The 17,763-nt window shown below is 48.0% G+C and overlaps 1 protein-coding gene across 6 annotated transcripts in view; it reads left to right on the forward strand.

The window, feature by feature from the left end:
• LOC119448018 (fat-like cadherin-related tumor suppressor homolog) overlaps window positions 1-17,763 on the forward strand; it is a 653,800-nt gene that overhangs the window by 353,902 nt on the left and 282,135 nt on the right. For all 6 annotated transcript variants that reach the window (XM_049666727.1, XM_049666730.1, XM_049666726.1 and 3 more), the window contains 2 exons: window positions 3,218-3,610; window positions 14,426-14,637. In XM_049666727.1, the coding sequence (XP_049522684.1) occupies window positions 3,218-3,610; window positions 14,426-14,637 (605 nt within the window). The remainder of the gene's footprint in view (window positions 1-3,217; window positions 3,611-14,425; window positions 14,638-17,763) is intronic.

Genomic DNA, 17,763 nt, shown 5'->3' on the forward strand with positions numbered 1-17,763 from the left:
AAAAATGGAGCTCGGCAGGCCATGTAATGCGCAGGATAGATAATCGGTGGACCATTAGAGTTACAGAATGGATACCAAGAGAAGGGAAGAGCCGTCGAGGACGGCAGAAAACTGGGTGGGGTGATGAAGTTAGGAAATTTGCAGGCGTCAGTTCGAATCAGCTAGCGCAAGACAGGGGTAATTGGAGATCTCAGGCAGAGGCCTTCATCCTTCAGTGCACATAAATATAGGTTGATGATGATGATATTGCCACTAAATAGCATTTGAATTTGAAGTGTGCTCGTGTGTTACTGAAAGAGAAATTCAATTTCTTGCATTAGGAAAAGCCTCCAGCGTGCAGTGGCCATAAATGCCCGAAACACCTGCCACCCAATGTGGGCATATTGTCATTGCCATCATATGCCACCTTGTGATGATGACAGCTGTGATGATGCTGGTTCTGACATCACGAATGCAGGTTCGGTTTCATGACTGTTGCAGACTGTTGGCAACGCCTCGAATGCAGCTTCTTAACTGTGTGAGAAGCATGGGACAGATGGTATTGTCATGGAGGGTTTACAGAACACAATATTCTTTAAGCAGATACTCAGAATGCGTATTGTCGGCAGCCTGGCTTGTGTCAGGGTTGTGTGCTTTGAAGGTGCAACCCAGCTGTGTTTTCTTTGTGACACAAGCTCTGTTTCAAACATTTCTCATGCAGCCTGCACACGTGGTTCAGGTGGAATATGAGTTGACATGGTTGTGCAGTCATGCATAATATACTATGTCTGCACTTGTAAAATAAAAAAAGAATTAACATTAAAATATAATATGAAAAAAAAAAAAAAACGGGATTCCTGATCCCCGGGAGGGGGGGATTGGTACAAGGATATTTTAAATAAGATAAATATCAGGCTTAGCAGATTACTGCATGACCCGACGTAGTGATTTGCATCTCTGCTTGCATGGGTTTCAAATTGGGTTGCCGATGATGTTAGAACTTAGATTATGTTTCTCTGAGAGGTGGTTTTTTGTTGATTATAATACTAAATTTGTGTACCTTTGCCCCATTTCTTACGTTTAGAATTCTTTTGTGCTGTGTACCATTTATTTGTTTTTATTTTCTGTAACCTCCTCCTGTCACGCAATGTTCCAAACTCTGGAAAATGGGAGGTAAATGTGTAAGAATGGCTGCGGCTAGCTCAGCTAACCCTGGATATGCAAAGCGAAAGCTTGGTTTAGCCTGGTTAAGTCTTGGTTTCACTTGGTTAAACTTTGATTTAGCTGTAATTGTTATAGCTAGGTATACACTCATCATTAAGCCAGGTATAAATTGTAAGCCGGCAAGTCCAAGTGTTTTGCGAGCCGAGCGACTCGCTATTCCTCAGTCTCCGACGCTAGCTTTGCATGCTTGGCATTCTGGACTCTCTCCAGTGAAGCAGCCCGCCGGGCGATATCCGTGGGGTGGTCAGACGCCAGCGGAGCTCGGCACGGCGAGTCACTTGATGCGTTGCCAAGGCTACGGCACAGCTGCGGTCAAATGAAGGTCAAATTGCTAGCGATGGCGAATTTGGCTCGACTAGGTTAGTAAAGCTTTCGCTTTAACTTAAAGGACCCCTAAACCACCTCAGATATTTTTTGAACATTTCAAGTAAACGCGCATCGAGTTCAAAATGCCGTCATGATCAACGATGCCAAACGCTGCAGCGCTACGCGCCGCAGGCGCTCCACAAAATTAAAAAAAATTAAAAATGCCGTCCTGCTCTCCTGGCCTGTCCGGTATCCCCAGCGTTAGTCACGATGTCAGCAGGGTGCATCTGGTGATATTAACAGCGGTTACGATGCCCATTGGTCGAACAAGGACCTACGACTTTCGGTTGGTCTGCTAGCAGGTACGCGCGCTCCCTGCTCTTCCTCATCGTGTTGCTCGCTTGTACGCCTTTGCGAATAAGTATTTACAGCCCACAATGCAAGTGCCAAATTGCTCACCTTCCATCCAACCCAGTCGTGCTTAGTGGTCTGATTAGCTGCACGAACAGAGTGTGACAGTGTTGGCCTTTCTAGACGTGCGCGCAACACAGGGTTCATAGCAGCACGCTTCACATAAGCATGGGCCAGCACGGCAGCCACAGCGGCTAGCCACAGCGGATATCACGTTACCGGCCGTTTGCCATTTGCGGGCCGCCGTTCAACAGTGGTTTTGTTTGCGAATGGTGAGATTTCCTTGCCGTACGTAGGGAGGATGAGACCGGGACTCATTTGTGCGGCAGCCTCACTGCCGCTGATCGTTTGACGGCGCCGATATCGCCGCTAGGCCTTTTCCGGTTCCCTTCAAAGCTAAAGCGGACAGCGCTTCGAAATAAATTACCGACGCTCACAAGCCGCAATATTTTCTTATCGTTGTTATCGGTGTTCGCAATAATTGTACACAAAGAAGAAAAATACACTGATATTAGCGGTGCCATCAGCTGCGATGTGAGCACAGTCGAGCCAGTCATCTCTCATCGGTAGCCGTGCACTGCAGCTGAGCTGCAGCCAATGCTTTCATCGCCGGTGGCGGAGTCGCGCAGCTTCGCGCTCGTCGATTGGCCAGTTGATCGTGCTGCGGACGGTGCGCCGGCGGAACTCTCGGACACCTCTCGCACGGCAGACGTTCTACGGCACTGGAGGCCGGTTCGCCGTCGGTATATTAGCCGCTAGCTTGGACGTGCCTTAACTGGAAATGGACACCACGTTGGCAATGACGTATATCATGTGTCATTTAGAGGAGCACTCAGCGAGGAGGAGAGACTAGCGGACGAGGAGAGTAGCGAAGGAAACAGCAAAACGAGCTAGGGCCATGTTTTGATCATCAAACGTGGGTAACTCTGCTATTACGGCACCATTTCGAAAAATTCTCACGGCTACGTGTTCGTTGTAGACTCGTGCACAACTGCAACACCACAACTAAATTTTGACCTCTGGGTGGTGTAAGGGCTTAATAAATCAAAACACATGTCCTTAGCTCAAGTAGCAAAATGAGGCCTAGACCACATGTGTTCTTTCTCCACAACAGCAAGAGGTTAGCTTCCCTGCTCACTTGACTGGTGGTTGAGCTAGGCACTTAATAAATTACAAACTGGAGGAGAATGTGTGGCTTCTGCTCAGAGTAGATGCATGATTGCCAAGAAACAAGAAGAGAATACGTGCAACAGCAGCCACAGTCTTCTTAGAGCAGCTCTGCATTGTGGCTGTGCAGGTCCGAACCGGCGCCTCAGTTATTCGTTGGTCGAAGCATCGGCAGGCAGCCACTTCAGCGTGGGTGCACACTCGGGGCTAGTGCGGCTGGAGCGGCCACTTGACCGAGAGGAGTGTGCCCGCTTCAACCTGACAGTACAGGCGCAGGACCATGGCCAGCCCCCACTGGCCTCCCGGGTGCACCTCGTGGTAACTGTACAGGATGTCAACGACAGCCCGCCAGAGTTTACGCAGCAGGCATATGCCGCTGCCGTCTCGGAAGCAGCCCCTGTTGGATCGCCCATCAGTGTGGGTGTGAAGGCCACCAGCCGAGACTTGGGTGTCAATGCTCAGATCACATATTCCCTGGTCGCTGGCAATGATTTGGGACACTTCAGCATCGAGCCCAAGACAGGTAAGTCATTTTATTTATTTATTTTTTTATTAATTTATTTACCTATTTATTTATTATACATACTTTCAAGGCCCTAAGGCACTACAGAAAGGAGTGGTAAAAAAAACAAAAAAAAAACATGCAGACAATAAAAATAATGTTTTGCGATGGCGGGGTAGACTGCTGTTTTGAATGAAGATGTGTCTGTGATGTGAACAATGGATGCAGCAAGGTGGTTCCATTCGACACTTGTGCGGGGTAAAAAATGATCACGGTACCTGTTTGTTTGGCAGGATGGTACGGCAACCTTATATCTGGGGCCAGGTTGGGATGAAACATAAAAAGATGGGCCTCGATAAGTTGTTTCTTCAGCACGTGGTTGGAGTGATAAAGCTTGCGGAACAGGCAAAGGCAGCTTGTGGCATCTGTGGGCACCTGTATAAGGACACATGAGTGCAAGCACAAATGTTACACTTAATATAGAAAAAACGCAATAGCACCACAATGAAGCGCAAGAAGTAAGCATGCACAAGTACAAAATAGTCAAGCACTTTGACTGAAAAAAAATATTGGAGGAAAAAAAAAACAACTTAACTGCCAAAAGAGTGTGGGGTTGGCATTTTCTCCTGAAGGGTGAAGCATCGACCGCGATGGCAAGGCAGCGATGACAGCACTGCGCTATTCTAGCATTGATTCAAAGCACATTTTGAGCGTCAGCACAGAATGAGTTTGCATACTGGGAACAAATGCCATTTGGTGATTCCACAGTTCTACCGTTGAAGGGAAAAAGTTGTTGAATTTAATATTCTGTGATAAAAATGGCTTTTTTATATGGTTTTGGCTTCTCTAGTTACAGCATCAGGTAACTATTTTCCTCGGTGTTTTTAAGGCAAAGAGAAGAGCATTGATCTTCTGAGACCACTTCCTAGTAGGCTTTGGTGGTACATGTGTTTGGATGCAAAGTGCAGTTGTCATGCTTTTGAGTGAACATGCTCTTCAGTGAACACTTTTTCAAGAAATGTGAGCCCCTAGGGTCATGTTTCTTTATTCCAGATTTAAATTATTCGAAAAAAAAGCAAATAATTTGGTGTGACTTAAGAGTTAAAAACAATCTTTCAATGTGTGCAGTTTCATACACGGTTTATTCTGGATAAATTAACATGATGATTTTGTTTCAAATTCAATCAAATTCACACAGCTTATTATATGTTTTAAATAAGCTTCACACAGCTAGTGCCCGTACCTTAAAACGTTCCATTTCATTATTCACTTTTATCATGTGTCGTGCCAAGGGTGCGAACCCAGCAATGCGGCAGTTGGGCAGCTTCTGAGCCACGTCTGAAGCTAGACAAAGTTGGAATGTGTACTCGTAAACTGTCGTAGTGGCATGCACCGTAGAGTGAAGCAAAAAATTTGCTTTGGTGAAAGCCGAGAGGCTGCAGCACAATAAGAATTTTTCTAGAAGTCATGGAAGTTTGTCAGGATAAGCGGGGGATGCCAACGACGCTATGCCTCGGCATACCGAGCCCTGCTGTTGGTGCACGCCTGCCCATCAACCGCGGTCCGGTACAAGCTCGAGGAAACAATAGACGACAACCACGTTGTGGGGATTGAGGGATGCACCGGCGCCATTGCGCGGGCTTCACCTGTTCTGCCATCCCTTGCCTTCGTTCCCCGCTCGCCTTCATTCCCCGCACGCGCCTAACCGGTTCCCGCGGTGGCACTGCGCACGCGGTGGTTTGCGGTGAGGGCGGGGCGCTGACGTCACGGCGGCCGCGTTTTCGGCTGCTAGCGGCGGAGTGTGGCTCTTCTCTTCGGGACCAGCGCACGGTGCGCTGGTCCCGTGGTACGTGGAACACATGAGCACAAGAACCCTCGGAAACCGAACAAGATCTGCGAGCACAACTCCAAAATTAACAAGCCCTCATTGACAAGCTCATACAAAGGTGCAAAGAACAAGACGCTGCCAATCAAGCCTCGAAACCTCAAGGAATGCCCAACATCCCACTGCCACTTATGGAAGAACGAATCAAGGAAATTGTAACAATGGAGGTCCGGAAGCAGGTACAGGAGGCCATGACCACTTTTACAAAGGAAATATCACATCAGCTCCAGCAATACATCACCGCTCAGCTTGCCCCTATCTATGGTACCCTCCAAGACCTGAGCAACTTCATGTCCTATGCCAAACAAAACCACGTAACGAAAGCCACAGTAAAAATGCTACTCAACAACACCGATACGGCTCGCAAGAAAGCACGTAAAGACCTCCATAATGCAGCCAGAGCGGAATCCATGGCCTGGGGCAATAACAACGATATTGATCAAGATGGCGAGTAATCCCAAGAAGAGATTCCCAGAACTTCCAATGAAGCTGTGGCAATGGAACTGTCGCTCTATACGAACCAAAAGAACAAACCTCCAGGAACTGACCAAACAGGAACAACCAGATATCATCGCTATCCAAGAAACTTGTCAGACCAATCTGCGCATACAGGGATATGATACACACACTGGATCTCAGAGAACAGCTATCCTGACGAAGAAAAATCTCACCATGCAAGATCACACAATCCAGGGAACAACCGTGGAACACACCCTAGTGGAAGTGCTACCTGAGAAGAAGACACACCAAAGTCTATACGTCCTATGCTTATATAGTCCACCCAGGGATCCGTTATCCAACTTTGTTAAGTTCATCACGGAAGCCAGAAGGCTATCTAAAAGCCATAAACTTGTAATTATGGGGGATTTTAATGCCCCCCACACAGCATGGGGTTACCAGCAAACGACCAAGAAAGGGGCGCCAGTGCACAATTCGGCACAACAGAAACACCTCACCCTCTGGAATGATCCTAAACTAACGACTCGAATAGGCAACAGTGTATCCAGGGATACAACTCCCGACCTCACCTTTACAATAGGCATCTAAAAAGCTGAATAGATCTGATTGGAAGAAAATCTTGGCAGCAATCACCACATCATTCAGCTTGAAAATGTGCACCATAAGAAGCCGAGCAGAACCAGAACGGCAAGGCTGACAGACTGGAAGGCCTTTAGAGAGCATGACATAGAAGAAAACATCAAAAATATTGAAGAGTGGCTCATTGAAGTGGTCAAGATAGCGGAGAAGCACAATAAAGTCATCCAACTCACAATGGACACACCGGTCGTAGACTCTCACCTCCGACATCTTTGGCATGCCAGAAGAGGCGTACTGAGGCGGTGGAAAAAGATGAAACATAACCGCAAACTGCAGAAACGGATCGCTCACATAACAAAGCAAGCAGAAAAATACGGATATAAACTCAGCAGTCAGAACTGGCATAAGCTGTGCGACCAACTTCAAGGCACACTCAGCACAAAGAAGACCTGGAGTATACTGCGAGCAATTCTAGCTGCCACCAAAACCAAGACCCAACAAAGACATGACCTCAAGAGAATCATTCTCTCCCATCCAGGAACTGAGAAACAAATTTTTGAAGAAATCAAGCGTAAACTTGTCGGAGACAATGCCCCCAAGGTCTCCGATCCCCGGCCGTACAAAGGCGAACCAAACCTGACCCTCGACAGCCCTTTTACGCTTCCTGAACACCACGCCGCTCTTGCCAAATTGACCCGTAACACGTCGCCAGGAAATAACAAGGTGATCAACAGGATCCTACGAAACCTCCTAGACAAGGCCCTAAATGAACTCCTCGACTAAATGAATAACTGCTGGGAAGAAGGTGAGCTCCCGGCAGAATGGAAGCACGCAGAAGTCATTATGATTCCAAAACCCAACAAGCCACTACAAATCAGCAACCCACGGCCCATCTCCCTGACTTCCTGCGCTGGAAAGCTTCTCGAACACATGGTTCATGATCGCCTCACCACATACCTCAAAGACTCAGGTCTCATGCCTGACACATTGTTTGGCTTCCGACAGCTCCTCTCAGCACAAGATATCCTCTTACAGCTCAAGGAAGACCTTTTGGACTTCCTAGAACGCCACAAAAAGTTCTCTATTTTAGCAATAGATGTAAAAGGAGCCTTCGATAATGTGAAGCATGATGCAATCCTCCAGAATCTCCAAGACACAAACTGCGGAATCTGGACCTACCAATACGTACAGGACTTTCTCAAGGATCACACGGCTATGGTGGGCATCGACAACATCCGAAGCGACAAATTCAAAATTCCCAACAAAGGCACTCCACAAGGGTCAGTCATTTCACCTTTGTTGTTCAACCTTGCTATGATTAAGCTCCCGCAACAACTCGATGACATCGAAGGTTTAAGCCATGCAATATACGCCGACGATATAACGTTATGGACAAAAGCGTCGACAACCGGCCGACAGCAAACTACCCTCCAAGAAGCAATCAATCTGATAGAACAGTACCTCTGAAGATGCGGTCTCTAATGCGCCCCCAAAAAATCAGAGCTACTTATACTCAAGGCAAGGACTTGGGGAAGACCACCAGCCTACGTCGCCCCAGATCCCAACGTCACACTCAATGGAATCGATACACCTCAAGTTGACTCCCTCCGCGTCCTTGGCCTCACACTACATAAAGACGGTGCTGGCGCAGCTGCACTCCCGAAGCTTCAGAAGACCCTAACACAAGTAACTCATCTCATTAGGCGTATAACCACCCAAAGAAAAGGACTTAAAGAGCAAGAAACTGTTCAAATTATCTAAGCACTCCTTATTGACCCTTTTCGTGGCGATCCCGTAGGCGCTGCCATGTTTGATCACGTGGTGACGCGTCCATTGCTTGCCTCAACTGCCTCCGTTGCCTCCTTGTTTACAATGGAAGTTCATGATGCCGGCGCGGCTTAGAAAACCTCTCTTTTGGGAGATATCGTAAACGATGACTTTGTATGCGCCGTGCTTACGCTGCTCAGTTTCCGTTGAAGCGATAGACCGCACGAGCCTTCGCTTGCCACAGCGGCCGCGCGTGGGGAAGAGCGGCCGCCGCAGCGAGCGAACACACAAAAGGAAAAGCACAAAAGCAACAAAAGTGCCGCCGCTTCAAACTCTTGGCGCCCAGTCGCGGCTCCCGCGCTGTCCGGCGCCGCGTCCGCGCCTCCGCACCAAAAGAGAAAGGGAAAGCGCGCTTGACTGCTCGCTGTTCTCTTTCGCGGCCGTCGGTGGGGCGGCGTTTATTCGTATTAAGAGACGCGGGTCGAAAATCGATTCGTAACAACCATTCTCTAACGCGTTGCAAAGTAATGGGGCTCGGCCGGGACCTCAGAAAAATTCGTATCATCCGGAAATTCGTATTAGCCGTGATCGTATCATCGAGATTCCACTGTACAGATGCAGCAAAATACCCAGGTAGAAGAGCCTACGCAATTACCGTGACCAACAACAAAGGTAATGAGCTAGTTGCTGTCACCATATTGGCCAGAAATCCAGAAACGGCAGTGGAAGTGGCCATCATCCTCGGCATCGCCACATGCAAGGACACAGCAATTATGTTGAGCGACTCGCAAACGGCATGTATAAACTTACAAAAAGGCCGAATCTCTGCCGCAGCCGTGAAAATTCTAAAAGAGCTAACAAGACACCAAGAGCTACCCTAAACCTACGTCGTATGGACCCCAGGCCACGAACACCTGGCAGGAAACGAAGCAGCACATGCTGTCTCCCGACAGCATACCAGCCGGGATTTCCTGCCGCACGGGATTCGGAAATCGACGAGGGTGGAGGACATTCCCATCAACTACACCGAAATACTGCAACATTGTCGACTCGAAAGAACACAATATCCTTTACCACATCCAAAAATAAGCAATGAAGAAGCCACCACCCTCCGCAGACTACAAACGAATACATATGTCCATAGAATTATCATCCACCGGATGCACCCCACTAAATTCTCATACCTATGCTGATATTGTGATGTACCAGACACCCTCCAACACATGGTGTTGGTGTGCTCACACCGCAAGAAAAACAGTCAAGACGATGCCTCAGAACCTATACAAGCCACCGAAGAAACGTGGGAGGTAATGTTAACGGCACAGAGCCTGGAGGATCAGAGAAGTCTGGTGGACTGGGCCCGAACTGCCGCATTAGCCAATGACTTTCTGGGCTGAGAGAGCCACCCACCTAGGGAGAAGAAAGAACACTTTCTCACCAGTAATCTTCTTAACACTAATGCTACTAGATTTGCATCAGATGGAAATCCTTTACTACCTGTAATACGGACTAATTATGGTCGACATACCGCATATTTTTCTGCTTTACCTATTTGGAACACTCTACCAAGCTATCTCAAACTCTGTTCATCAGTTGGTACCTTTAAAAAATAATTGTTTTCTTGCTTACTGAATTATTATTTTTGTGTTCATCTCTTCAGAATAATGTTCATTGTTTATAGTTTTTGTTTCCTATTTTTTATATTTATCTGCATCTTTTTTCCTGTTCTATTACAACTACATTTACTACTGTTATAATGCTGTTTTACTTTAGCCACTACACTTGTTTGTAACCTGTCACGAATTTTAGCACTCCAGAAACGGACAGAGACAGAAAGGAAATATGTAGAAGAACATTTATCTCAAATAGAAAAATTGGTATTGAAGAAAAACAAACAGCAAACTATCCTCACACAATATAAACACTACAAGCACACGACACACTCCAAAAATTAGCTATACAGATAAATAAACAATCGCTCATGACATATTAGTCCTCAGCTCGACTAACCAACGCGAAGTCACAAACAAAGGAACGTTCGGACCGTCGCCAGTCGTGTCGGACTCCGGCTCAGCGTGGCAAAAGACGTTGGCCTGCGTGGTTCTGACGCAGTGTGGGCGTCGACCTCCGTCGAGAATGATGAGGTTGCGTTCTTGCACCGTGACCCGCGTGGCACAGGACGCGGTCTGGGCCTGTTGGCCGTTGTGCCGCTGACGTGGCGTTGGCTATTGCCTTCGTGGCAAAGGGCAGCAACTGGTTACGGCAGCGTGGGGTTGGATCGGGGCCGCGGAACACAGCCACGGCGACGCAGTCGGGGCTCAGGAGCTGGAGTTGTCGCTGGCCAACTCGCAAAAGTCCCCTCTCCTGTCCATGGTTCCTGAAGCTGCTGTCTCCCGTTTCCAGAGCACAGCTGGAGATGCAACTGCTTGTCGACTGCGTCAGCAATGCCAGCTCATTATCGCCTGCGTCTCCTTTTTCTTCATTTCTTGTTTTTTCACTCGCGCTCCACGTGGTTCTCGCCTTAGGGTCCCTTCTCTGTTTTTTCAGCCAGCGTCATCTTTTTTATCATACGTCTTGCCGGTGACATTGTGTTTATAGTTTTCGTTTCGTATTTTTTATATTTATCTGCATCTATTTTATACAATACTGAAAGCATGCTAATGGGTCTATAATTCTTCAGTTCTTTAACGTCTCCCTTCTTATGGATTAGTATAATGTTGGCGTTCTTCCAGCTCTCTGGTACACATGAAGTGTGAGGCATTGCGTATAAAGGGCCGCAAGCTTTTCAAGCATGATATCTCCTCCATCTTTGATTAAATCTACTGTTATTCCATCTTCTCAAGCAGCTTTTCCCCTGCTCATGTCTTTCAAGGCCCTTCTAACTTCAGCGCTTAGCCACGCGGAGAAGCTGGACTACAGGAGACGCGAGCTATGCGGGGAAAACTACATCGGTCGGGGACGCATGAGAGTCGCGCATCCCCACATCCCCCTAACCTTAAATCACTGCGCATACTCCGGCGAAACATGTCACACGTTCTATCAACGTGCACGTCGTGAACAAAATTTAGTACATGGGACAGTGGCCGCGCCGAGGAAATGTCCACACGTTATCCACAACATGCGAGCCGACATTGTCTGTGGGGTTCACCGCTGGCGTGCATTGGTCACAGCACCACCTCTGCAGATTCGACGGCACAACTCCAACCCAGGACTCCGGAAACAGCGACGCATAAGTCGGCACGAGCAAGCGTCGCTCGCGCCGACGCGCCCTGATGGCGAGAGCAGCAGTAGCCGTTAGTGACTGCCGGCTCTTTTCCCAGCTGCCGAGGGTTGCGAGCCGGACACAGGCATCTGCATCGCCTGGGGAAGCTCGATTGTAGTCCGGGGGAGCAGCGCTGACGATGTGCAGGTGACAGCAAACCAGGGGTGACTCCGCTCACGCTGCGTACACCCAACGTACTCGACAAACACTAAAGTAGTGCAAGGAAGAGGAATTTGGCATACGCATCGCCCACATGGTACGATGTTCAATTCGGGGAGCAAAATTTCGTGCGGCATTTCAGATGCTAAGTTCGCGTGAACAAAGCTTACTTTTCTGAGTCGAACGAGTAATTTCAATTCGTGCGAGGTGAACTAATGAGGGAAGCAATGTGCGACACCTGAACACCACGGTCCACCAGGTTGTGTCCCTCAACGTGCGACAGGCGGCTTTGTAAAACCTTAGGCCTAACGCGTCGCGACTTTGACAACAACCGGCATCCAAAAAAAAAAAACATCACCCAAAATGGGCACAACAGGCAGCCGCGAGGAGGCGTTATCTCTGTGAGGTGGTCTACCCCGCTCGGTGCACACAGCATCCGAGTTGACGGCGCCCACCGTCCCAGACGGTGTCGGAGCGCCAGATGCCAGGCCGCAATACCGTCAGCCCATAGCGGCACCCGTGGCCCGCGGCCACCCGGCTCCTTGCGCCGCGACTTCCGAAGTCAGAGATAGAAGAAGCTATTTACATAAGAAATTCGGACCACCCACGAGGCTTCCGTACTCACTCGCTTCAGGCTTGCCAATGCTCCGCGGGCGCTCCGCCTCACTCTCCCAGGATGCAGACCACGTGGCTCTCGTACCAACAAGTGTAACCCTGTATTTTATTGACTTGCAGTATTGTTTCTTGGCGTTCCGAATATTCTGTTTTATTTTTGCCCATCCTGCTTGGACCAACGAGGTCTGCAGTATTGTGTAAATAAAAAAAAATAAAATAAAGTGTACTTCAACAAACACTCGCGAAAAGGCTTAGCATGTTGAAAAGTTCAAACACGCTACAGCAACCGTCGCCTCGCTAAAGAAAGCACGCCACCGACACTATCGATCAAAATCCACGCTAGGACTATGCTTTGGTTGAAACAAAGGTTGCCTCGAACCAAGGAAAACTGTTAAAATTATCGTCCGATGCCCCAAGAGGTCCACCTTGGGCAGCCAGACGTGGGGATGCGAGACTCTGACGCGTCCCCTGATGTTTTCTCCGCATAGCTCGCGTCTGCTGTAATCCGGCTTCTCCACTTGGCTAAGCGGCGGCCGGGGTGGTTGCGGCGCATTGCGAGAGATGGCGCGAGTGTCGCGATGCTAACGCCACCGAACGGCAGGGTGACTTGGGAGCAAAAGGTGGAAGGCGCTTCCTCTTCGGGTTGGAGTCGGTGAGCGATGAGGACGTCCTGCGCGTGCGCCGATCCACGCTTCGCAAGACCGTCTCACGTGGCTAGGACCAGGGCACCGGTATGGACGAACACGGATCGTTCGAACATGCCACCGTTCGCATGACCGTACACGTGAACGACTAGGCGATGGTGTCATAGCATGGGACGAACATATTTGCTCGCTATCTGGTCGCGGTGAGTTGGACTTCCTTGATTTGTCGACCGCCCATATGAATGTTCTATTGGTAGTAATTCGGCCTAGCGTGCATTAGTGTACGAAAGGTGCAATAAATGCCCCTTTGTTTGTTTGCACTACTGTGTAGTCGTTCCTTTGTCCCAACAGCATGTATGAGACCCCACAACGATTAGCGCTCGCAGCGACGAATGCCTCGCGGCATTCTTAGCAGCAGGGCTGCGGTGTGTTTCTTTATCCGAGACTTGCTTTTATCCAAGGCACTTCAAGCACATCTCGGTTATTCTTTTGTCAGTTAGCTGGTGGCCAACAGGTCGTGTATTGCGAGATAGTAGGCACTCTTTATCCTCAACACCTTGTGTTTTGTTTCTGACATTGCATGCGCAGCCATTGCATTTTAGTCAAAATGAAACAACAGCGGCTGCTATTGATGTGATCATGAACACGGACGAATATCATGCAGTTATGAAGGCACGGGGCCGACACGTGCACCGAATCAAAATGGACCCACTGTTGGTCGCAAGTGCTGCGCACAAAACCATGGTCACTATCGATGCAATCATGAACGGCAACCGTGCCAGCGCTACGCGCTCACTGAGTTGAATTGAAACTACAGTTGGCCACAATTTCTGTGAATGAAACTGTAGTCTCTATCGACGCAATCATAGATGGTGACTATGCAGTTATGAAGACATGCAGCCAATGTGGTGTTATGCGTGGCCCTAAATGCAAGAATAAAGGCTATTAAGGAAGAAATAGGCATGAAGTGTTCTGTATGCGTACAATTTCCCCTGATGGCTCTAGTAAGTATGTGGACTTCATTTCAATTGTACACTAGAACCATTCTTGCTCTTTTGCGTGGCACATTCGCGGCCCTCCAAGCAGGTCGAGCTTCAAGAGTTGTCCAAATTAACCAGCGTGTGACCAAATACGTCCGAATTACCGAAAGTTTGATTCCATTAAATAATGCATTTGCCTCACCAGAGGACAAGTCCGAATGATCGAAGGTTGAATTAACAAGGTTTTATTGTATTGGGCCATTTTTTACGTTCTCGATCGCGAACGTTGGCACCGGGCAATCTACGAAATGGGATCATATCATATCAACAAGCTTCTACTGTATAGTGCAACGGAGCAGTGCTAGGTGGCTCTTGGGTCCGAAAAGGTGAATTTTTTTCTAAATGGTTGCCTCAGTGACCTCTGGAAGGGTTAGCCAGTGCCGCATTCGATGCTGCTGTTTCTATTGAGTGACCACCCAAATGCAGGTGTGCTGCGAGTGGCCCGGCCACTGGACTACGAAAGCATGCACAGCTACCAGCTGGCAGTGGAGGCTCGGGACGGGGGCGAGCCACCACTCAGCGCTCGTGCCTGGCTCAATGTGTCCGTGCTGGATGCCAATGACAATGCACCCGTGTTTGGAGGTCCCTACAGTGCGACGGTTGCTGAGGATGCTTCCTTGGGCCACCTCGTGCTTCAGGCAAGAGCTCCTCAACTCACGCTTCATTAGAACTTCACTACAGAGGATGGCAAAAGGCCTTCTCTGCCATGACAGAAACACATTTCGCACTTTACTCAAGAAGAGATAGCAGTGCACATGCGCATACACAATAGCTTTGTTTCGTTGTCGATACTATGCCAAATACTTACCAAATAACAAAACAACTATAAGTCAAGTGCGTGAGAATATCGAATTAGGAGATTTTTAATTAAATGTCAGAAAACCTAATCTAAATATTAAAGCTATGAATTTTGTTCAAGAAAACCAATGTTCGCATGTTCGAGAGCTTACTTTTTTGATAGTTATGTTTCTTTTAGAGGTGTACGAATACCGAATAGTAGATTTAAAATATAATATCCAATCAAATCAAGAAATGAAGCCAAATATCACATCGAATATCAGAAAATTTAACAGAATGTTTTACGCTTCCAAATTTTGTGCAAGAAATACAGTGCTGCACATACTCAAAAGGCTGATCACATTACTTAACCCTTTGAAGGTTTTTGCCGTATCTGTATGGCGGCGGTTTTCTGTCCCGCAGGGTCTTTGCCGTACGGGTACGGTTTCGATCCTCCGTTTGAAATTTCGCGCCATAATGACGATGCATGCTCACTGGGAGGTGCTGCCACCTTTTAGGACTTACAAGAAGCGTTTGACATTTGTGCTACCTTCTTGCGGACACAAACAGAACTGATTTCTAGTTTCAGCACGTGCGTCGCGCAGACTGCGGCAACACCCCTTTCGCGGTTTCGGTTTCGTCGCATGATCGCAACGGAGGCGCACGAAACGTGATTTTTCTCTTTCTCGGCACTTCCTTGAAGGGGCGGCGGAAGTTGATTTCTACCTTTATTGGTGCTGCTCTTAGCTCGTTCATCACCGATCACCGTCGCTCACGAGGTATTCTCGCTCTCTCCGGCAACGTGCTTTCGGTTCCGCCGCGTGATCGCAACGGAGGCGCGCCAAACATTACTTTTCTCTCTGTCGGCACTCTCTTGCAGGGGCGGCGGAAGTTGATTTCTATCTTGATTGTCGCTGTCTTAGCTTGTTTATCAGCGCAGGTCACGAGGTATTCTCGCTCTCTGCGGCAACGCGCTTACGCGGTTTCGATTTCGCCGAATGATCGTAACGGAGGCGCGCGAAACGTGAGTTTTCTCTTTGTCGGCACTCTCTTGCAGATGCGGCGGAAGCTGATTTCTACCTTGATTGGCGCTACCTTCATTGGCGCGATAAGGCGCTTTGCGTAGAACCGTGTTTCAAGGAATACCACACACTGAAATATTATTGAACATTTGGAGTTCTGAGTAATGCCGACATCAAAATACTGTTTCTAATTTCTTTTCACTATTTATTCCCGACTTTATACATTTTCTACATTCAATATCCGCAATAAAGTAATTTGACCATCTGGGAAAGTTTTTTTTTCAAAATAATTCGACCTTCAAAGGGTTAACATGAATCTTGCTAGCTATCAGTAACTTAGGTACATAAGCATCGAGATGTAGAGTATAAAACGATCACCAAATTTGTATGCCAGCATTGATAGCAGTTCGTATACGAAGGGCTGGAAAATATTTTTTAATCGATAGAATGTCTGTCAACTAGAATTAAGTGCTTTTTTCCATCTGAAGCTTAATAAATAGTGAAGTTGTCCTCAATGCCAATGGGGCTTTCAGCTTATTACTGTGATTAATGGCAATCTTCTATTGCTTAGAAAGCATTGCTTTCCAGTTTTCTTCCAGAAAACAAGAGGTTTTTTCTGTCTTTATGGCAGGTAGTTTTTGTGGGTTGCTTTCAGCTTGTTAAAGGGACCCTGAAACGATTTTGACGATTTTGTACAAACGTACTGAGTCGTTAGGGTAGGTCCTTCTGATCATTAATTGACGCATCTAAGCACTCCACGTAAAACGTGTAATTTATTATAAAGTCTTAAAAAGGTACATCGCTACCGATCGCAGCACACCAATCGGCGGAGTTTTGTGACCACGTGATGCGATTTGATAACACGTCACTGGGCCAGCTATCCGATTGGCTGCCGAGAGCGCGTCATCGATAATTTTTCCGACATTATGGTGAGCAATAGTTGTTCGTAATTGTTTAGATGCTAGTTAATTTGTTTCTATAAAAGGAATGTAACAGAAACAGAAAGCACAAGGACATGTATCACTACACTAAAAGCACTTCCGGCCCACAGCAAGTGTCGTCTGCTTGTGTTAAAATGTGCTCCGTGTTGGCTAGAGCTGCGCCACATCGGACTGTCGGTATCCAAACTTCCCCAGCATCTACGCATTTGCGGCCGTCACTTCACGTCGAAAAATTGCCACAACAGAGTTTAGTGTGTCCGGTATTAAGGTAAACGCAAGCGCAAGTGGAGTGGCTGTTTTACCACGTTTGACATGATGAATGGAGACGCAAATGTGAACTGCTTGCACGGTGCAGCCACCTGACGGCAGAAAGCTCAACCAAACACTTAGCTAATATAGCAGCAACCAAGTTTTTTCTATTTTGCTGCTGGCTCAAATTTTTGGCAGGAGCGTAATCTTGAACACATTGTCTTTTTACAGTATAGACCACTTATAACGTAACCGCTTACAGTGCAGGACTGGATATAGTGCGGTCTTTTCAGACTACCGTTAATTTCCCTTAGCACTCCATGTATACACGTATCGCTTATAGTGCAGTCGCGAAAACGAAATACCAGTTAATGTGCGGCTGCCTGGGAGTACGGAAGTCAGCGGAGATGGCGAACACTCCCCTCAAACGGGCGCCCCAAGGAGTGCCCAAGGAAGAAAGAGAGACGAAGTGGAGCAGAAGGGCACGTGGTGTGAACGAACAGCCAGTGAGGCTGAAACCAGAATCTTGAGTGCGAGTCGTGAAATTTAATGGCGTGCATAATGAGCGAGGGCCGGCCAGCGCTCGCTTCACGATAACCGCAATAAACGAAACTTCAGGGAGCGGGCGGCGCCGGCACGGCACGGCGAAGGGCGCATGCGGAGACCGTGGAGTGTGAAGCGGATTTCAGGGAAGCGGATTTCACCTCGGCAACTCCGCCCCTTCGGTGGCTCCCCTCGCCCTCCCTCACAGCTCCCTCACTTTCAACTGTCACCG

Source organism: Dermacentor silvarum, chromosome 4 (assembly GCF_013339745.2).
Source record: "Dermacentor silvarum isolate Dsil-2018 chromosome 4, BIME_Dsil_1.4, whole genome shotgun sequence".
Lineage (NCBI taxonomy): Eukaryota > Metazoa > Arthropoda > Arachnida > Ixodida > Ixodidae > Dermacentor > Dermacentor silvarum.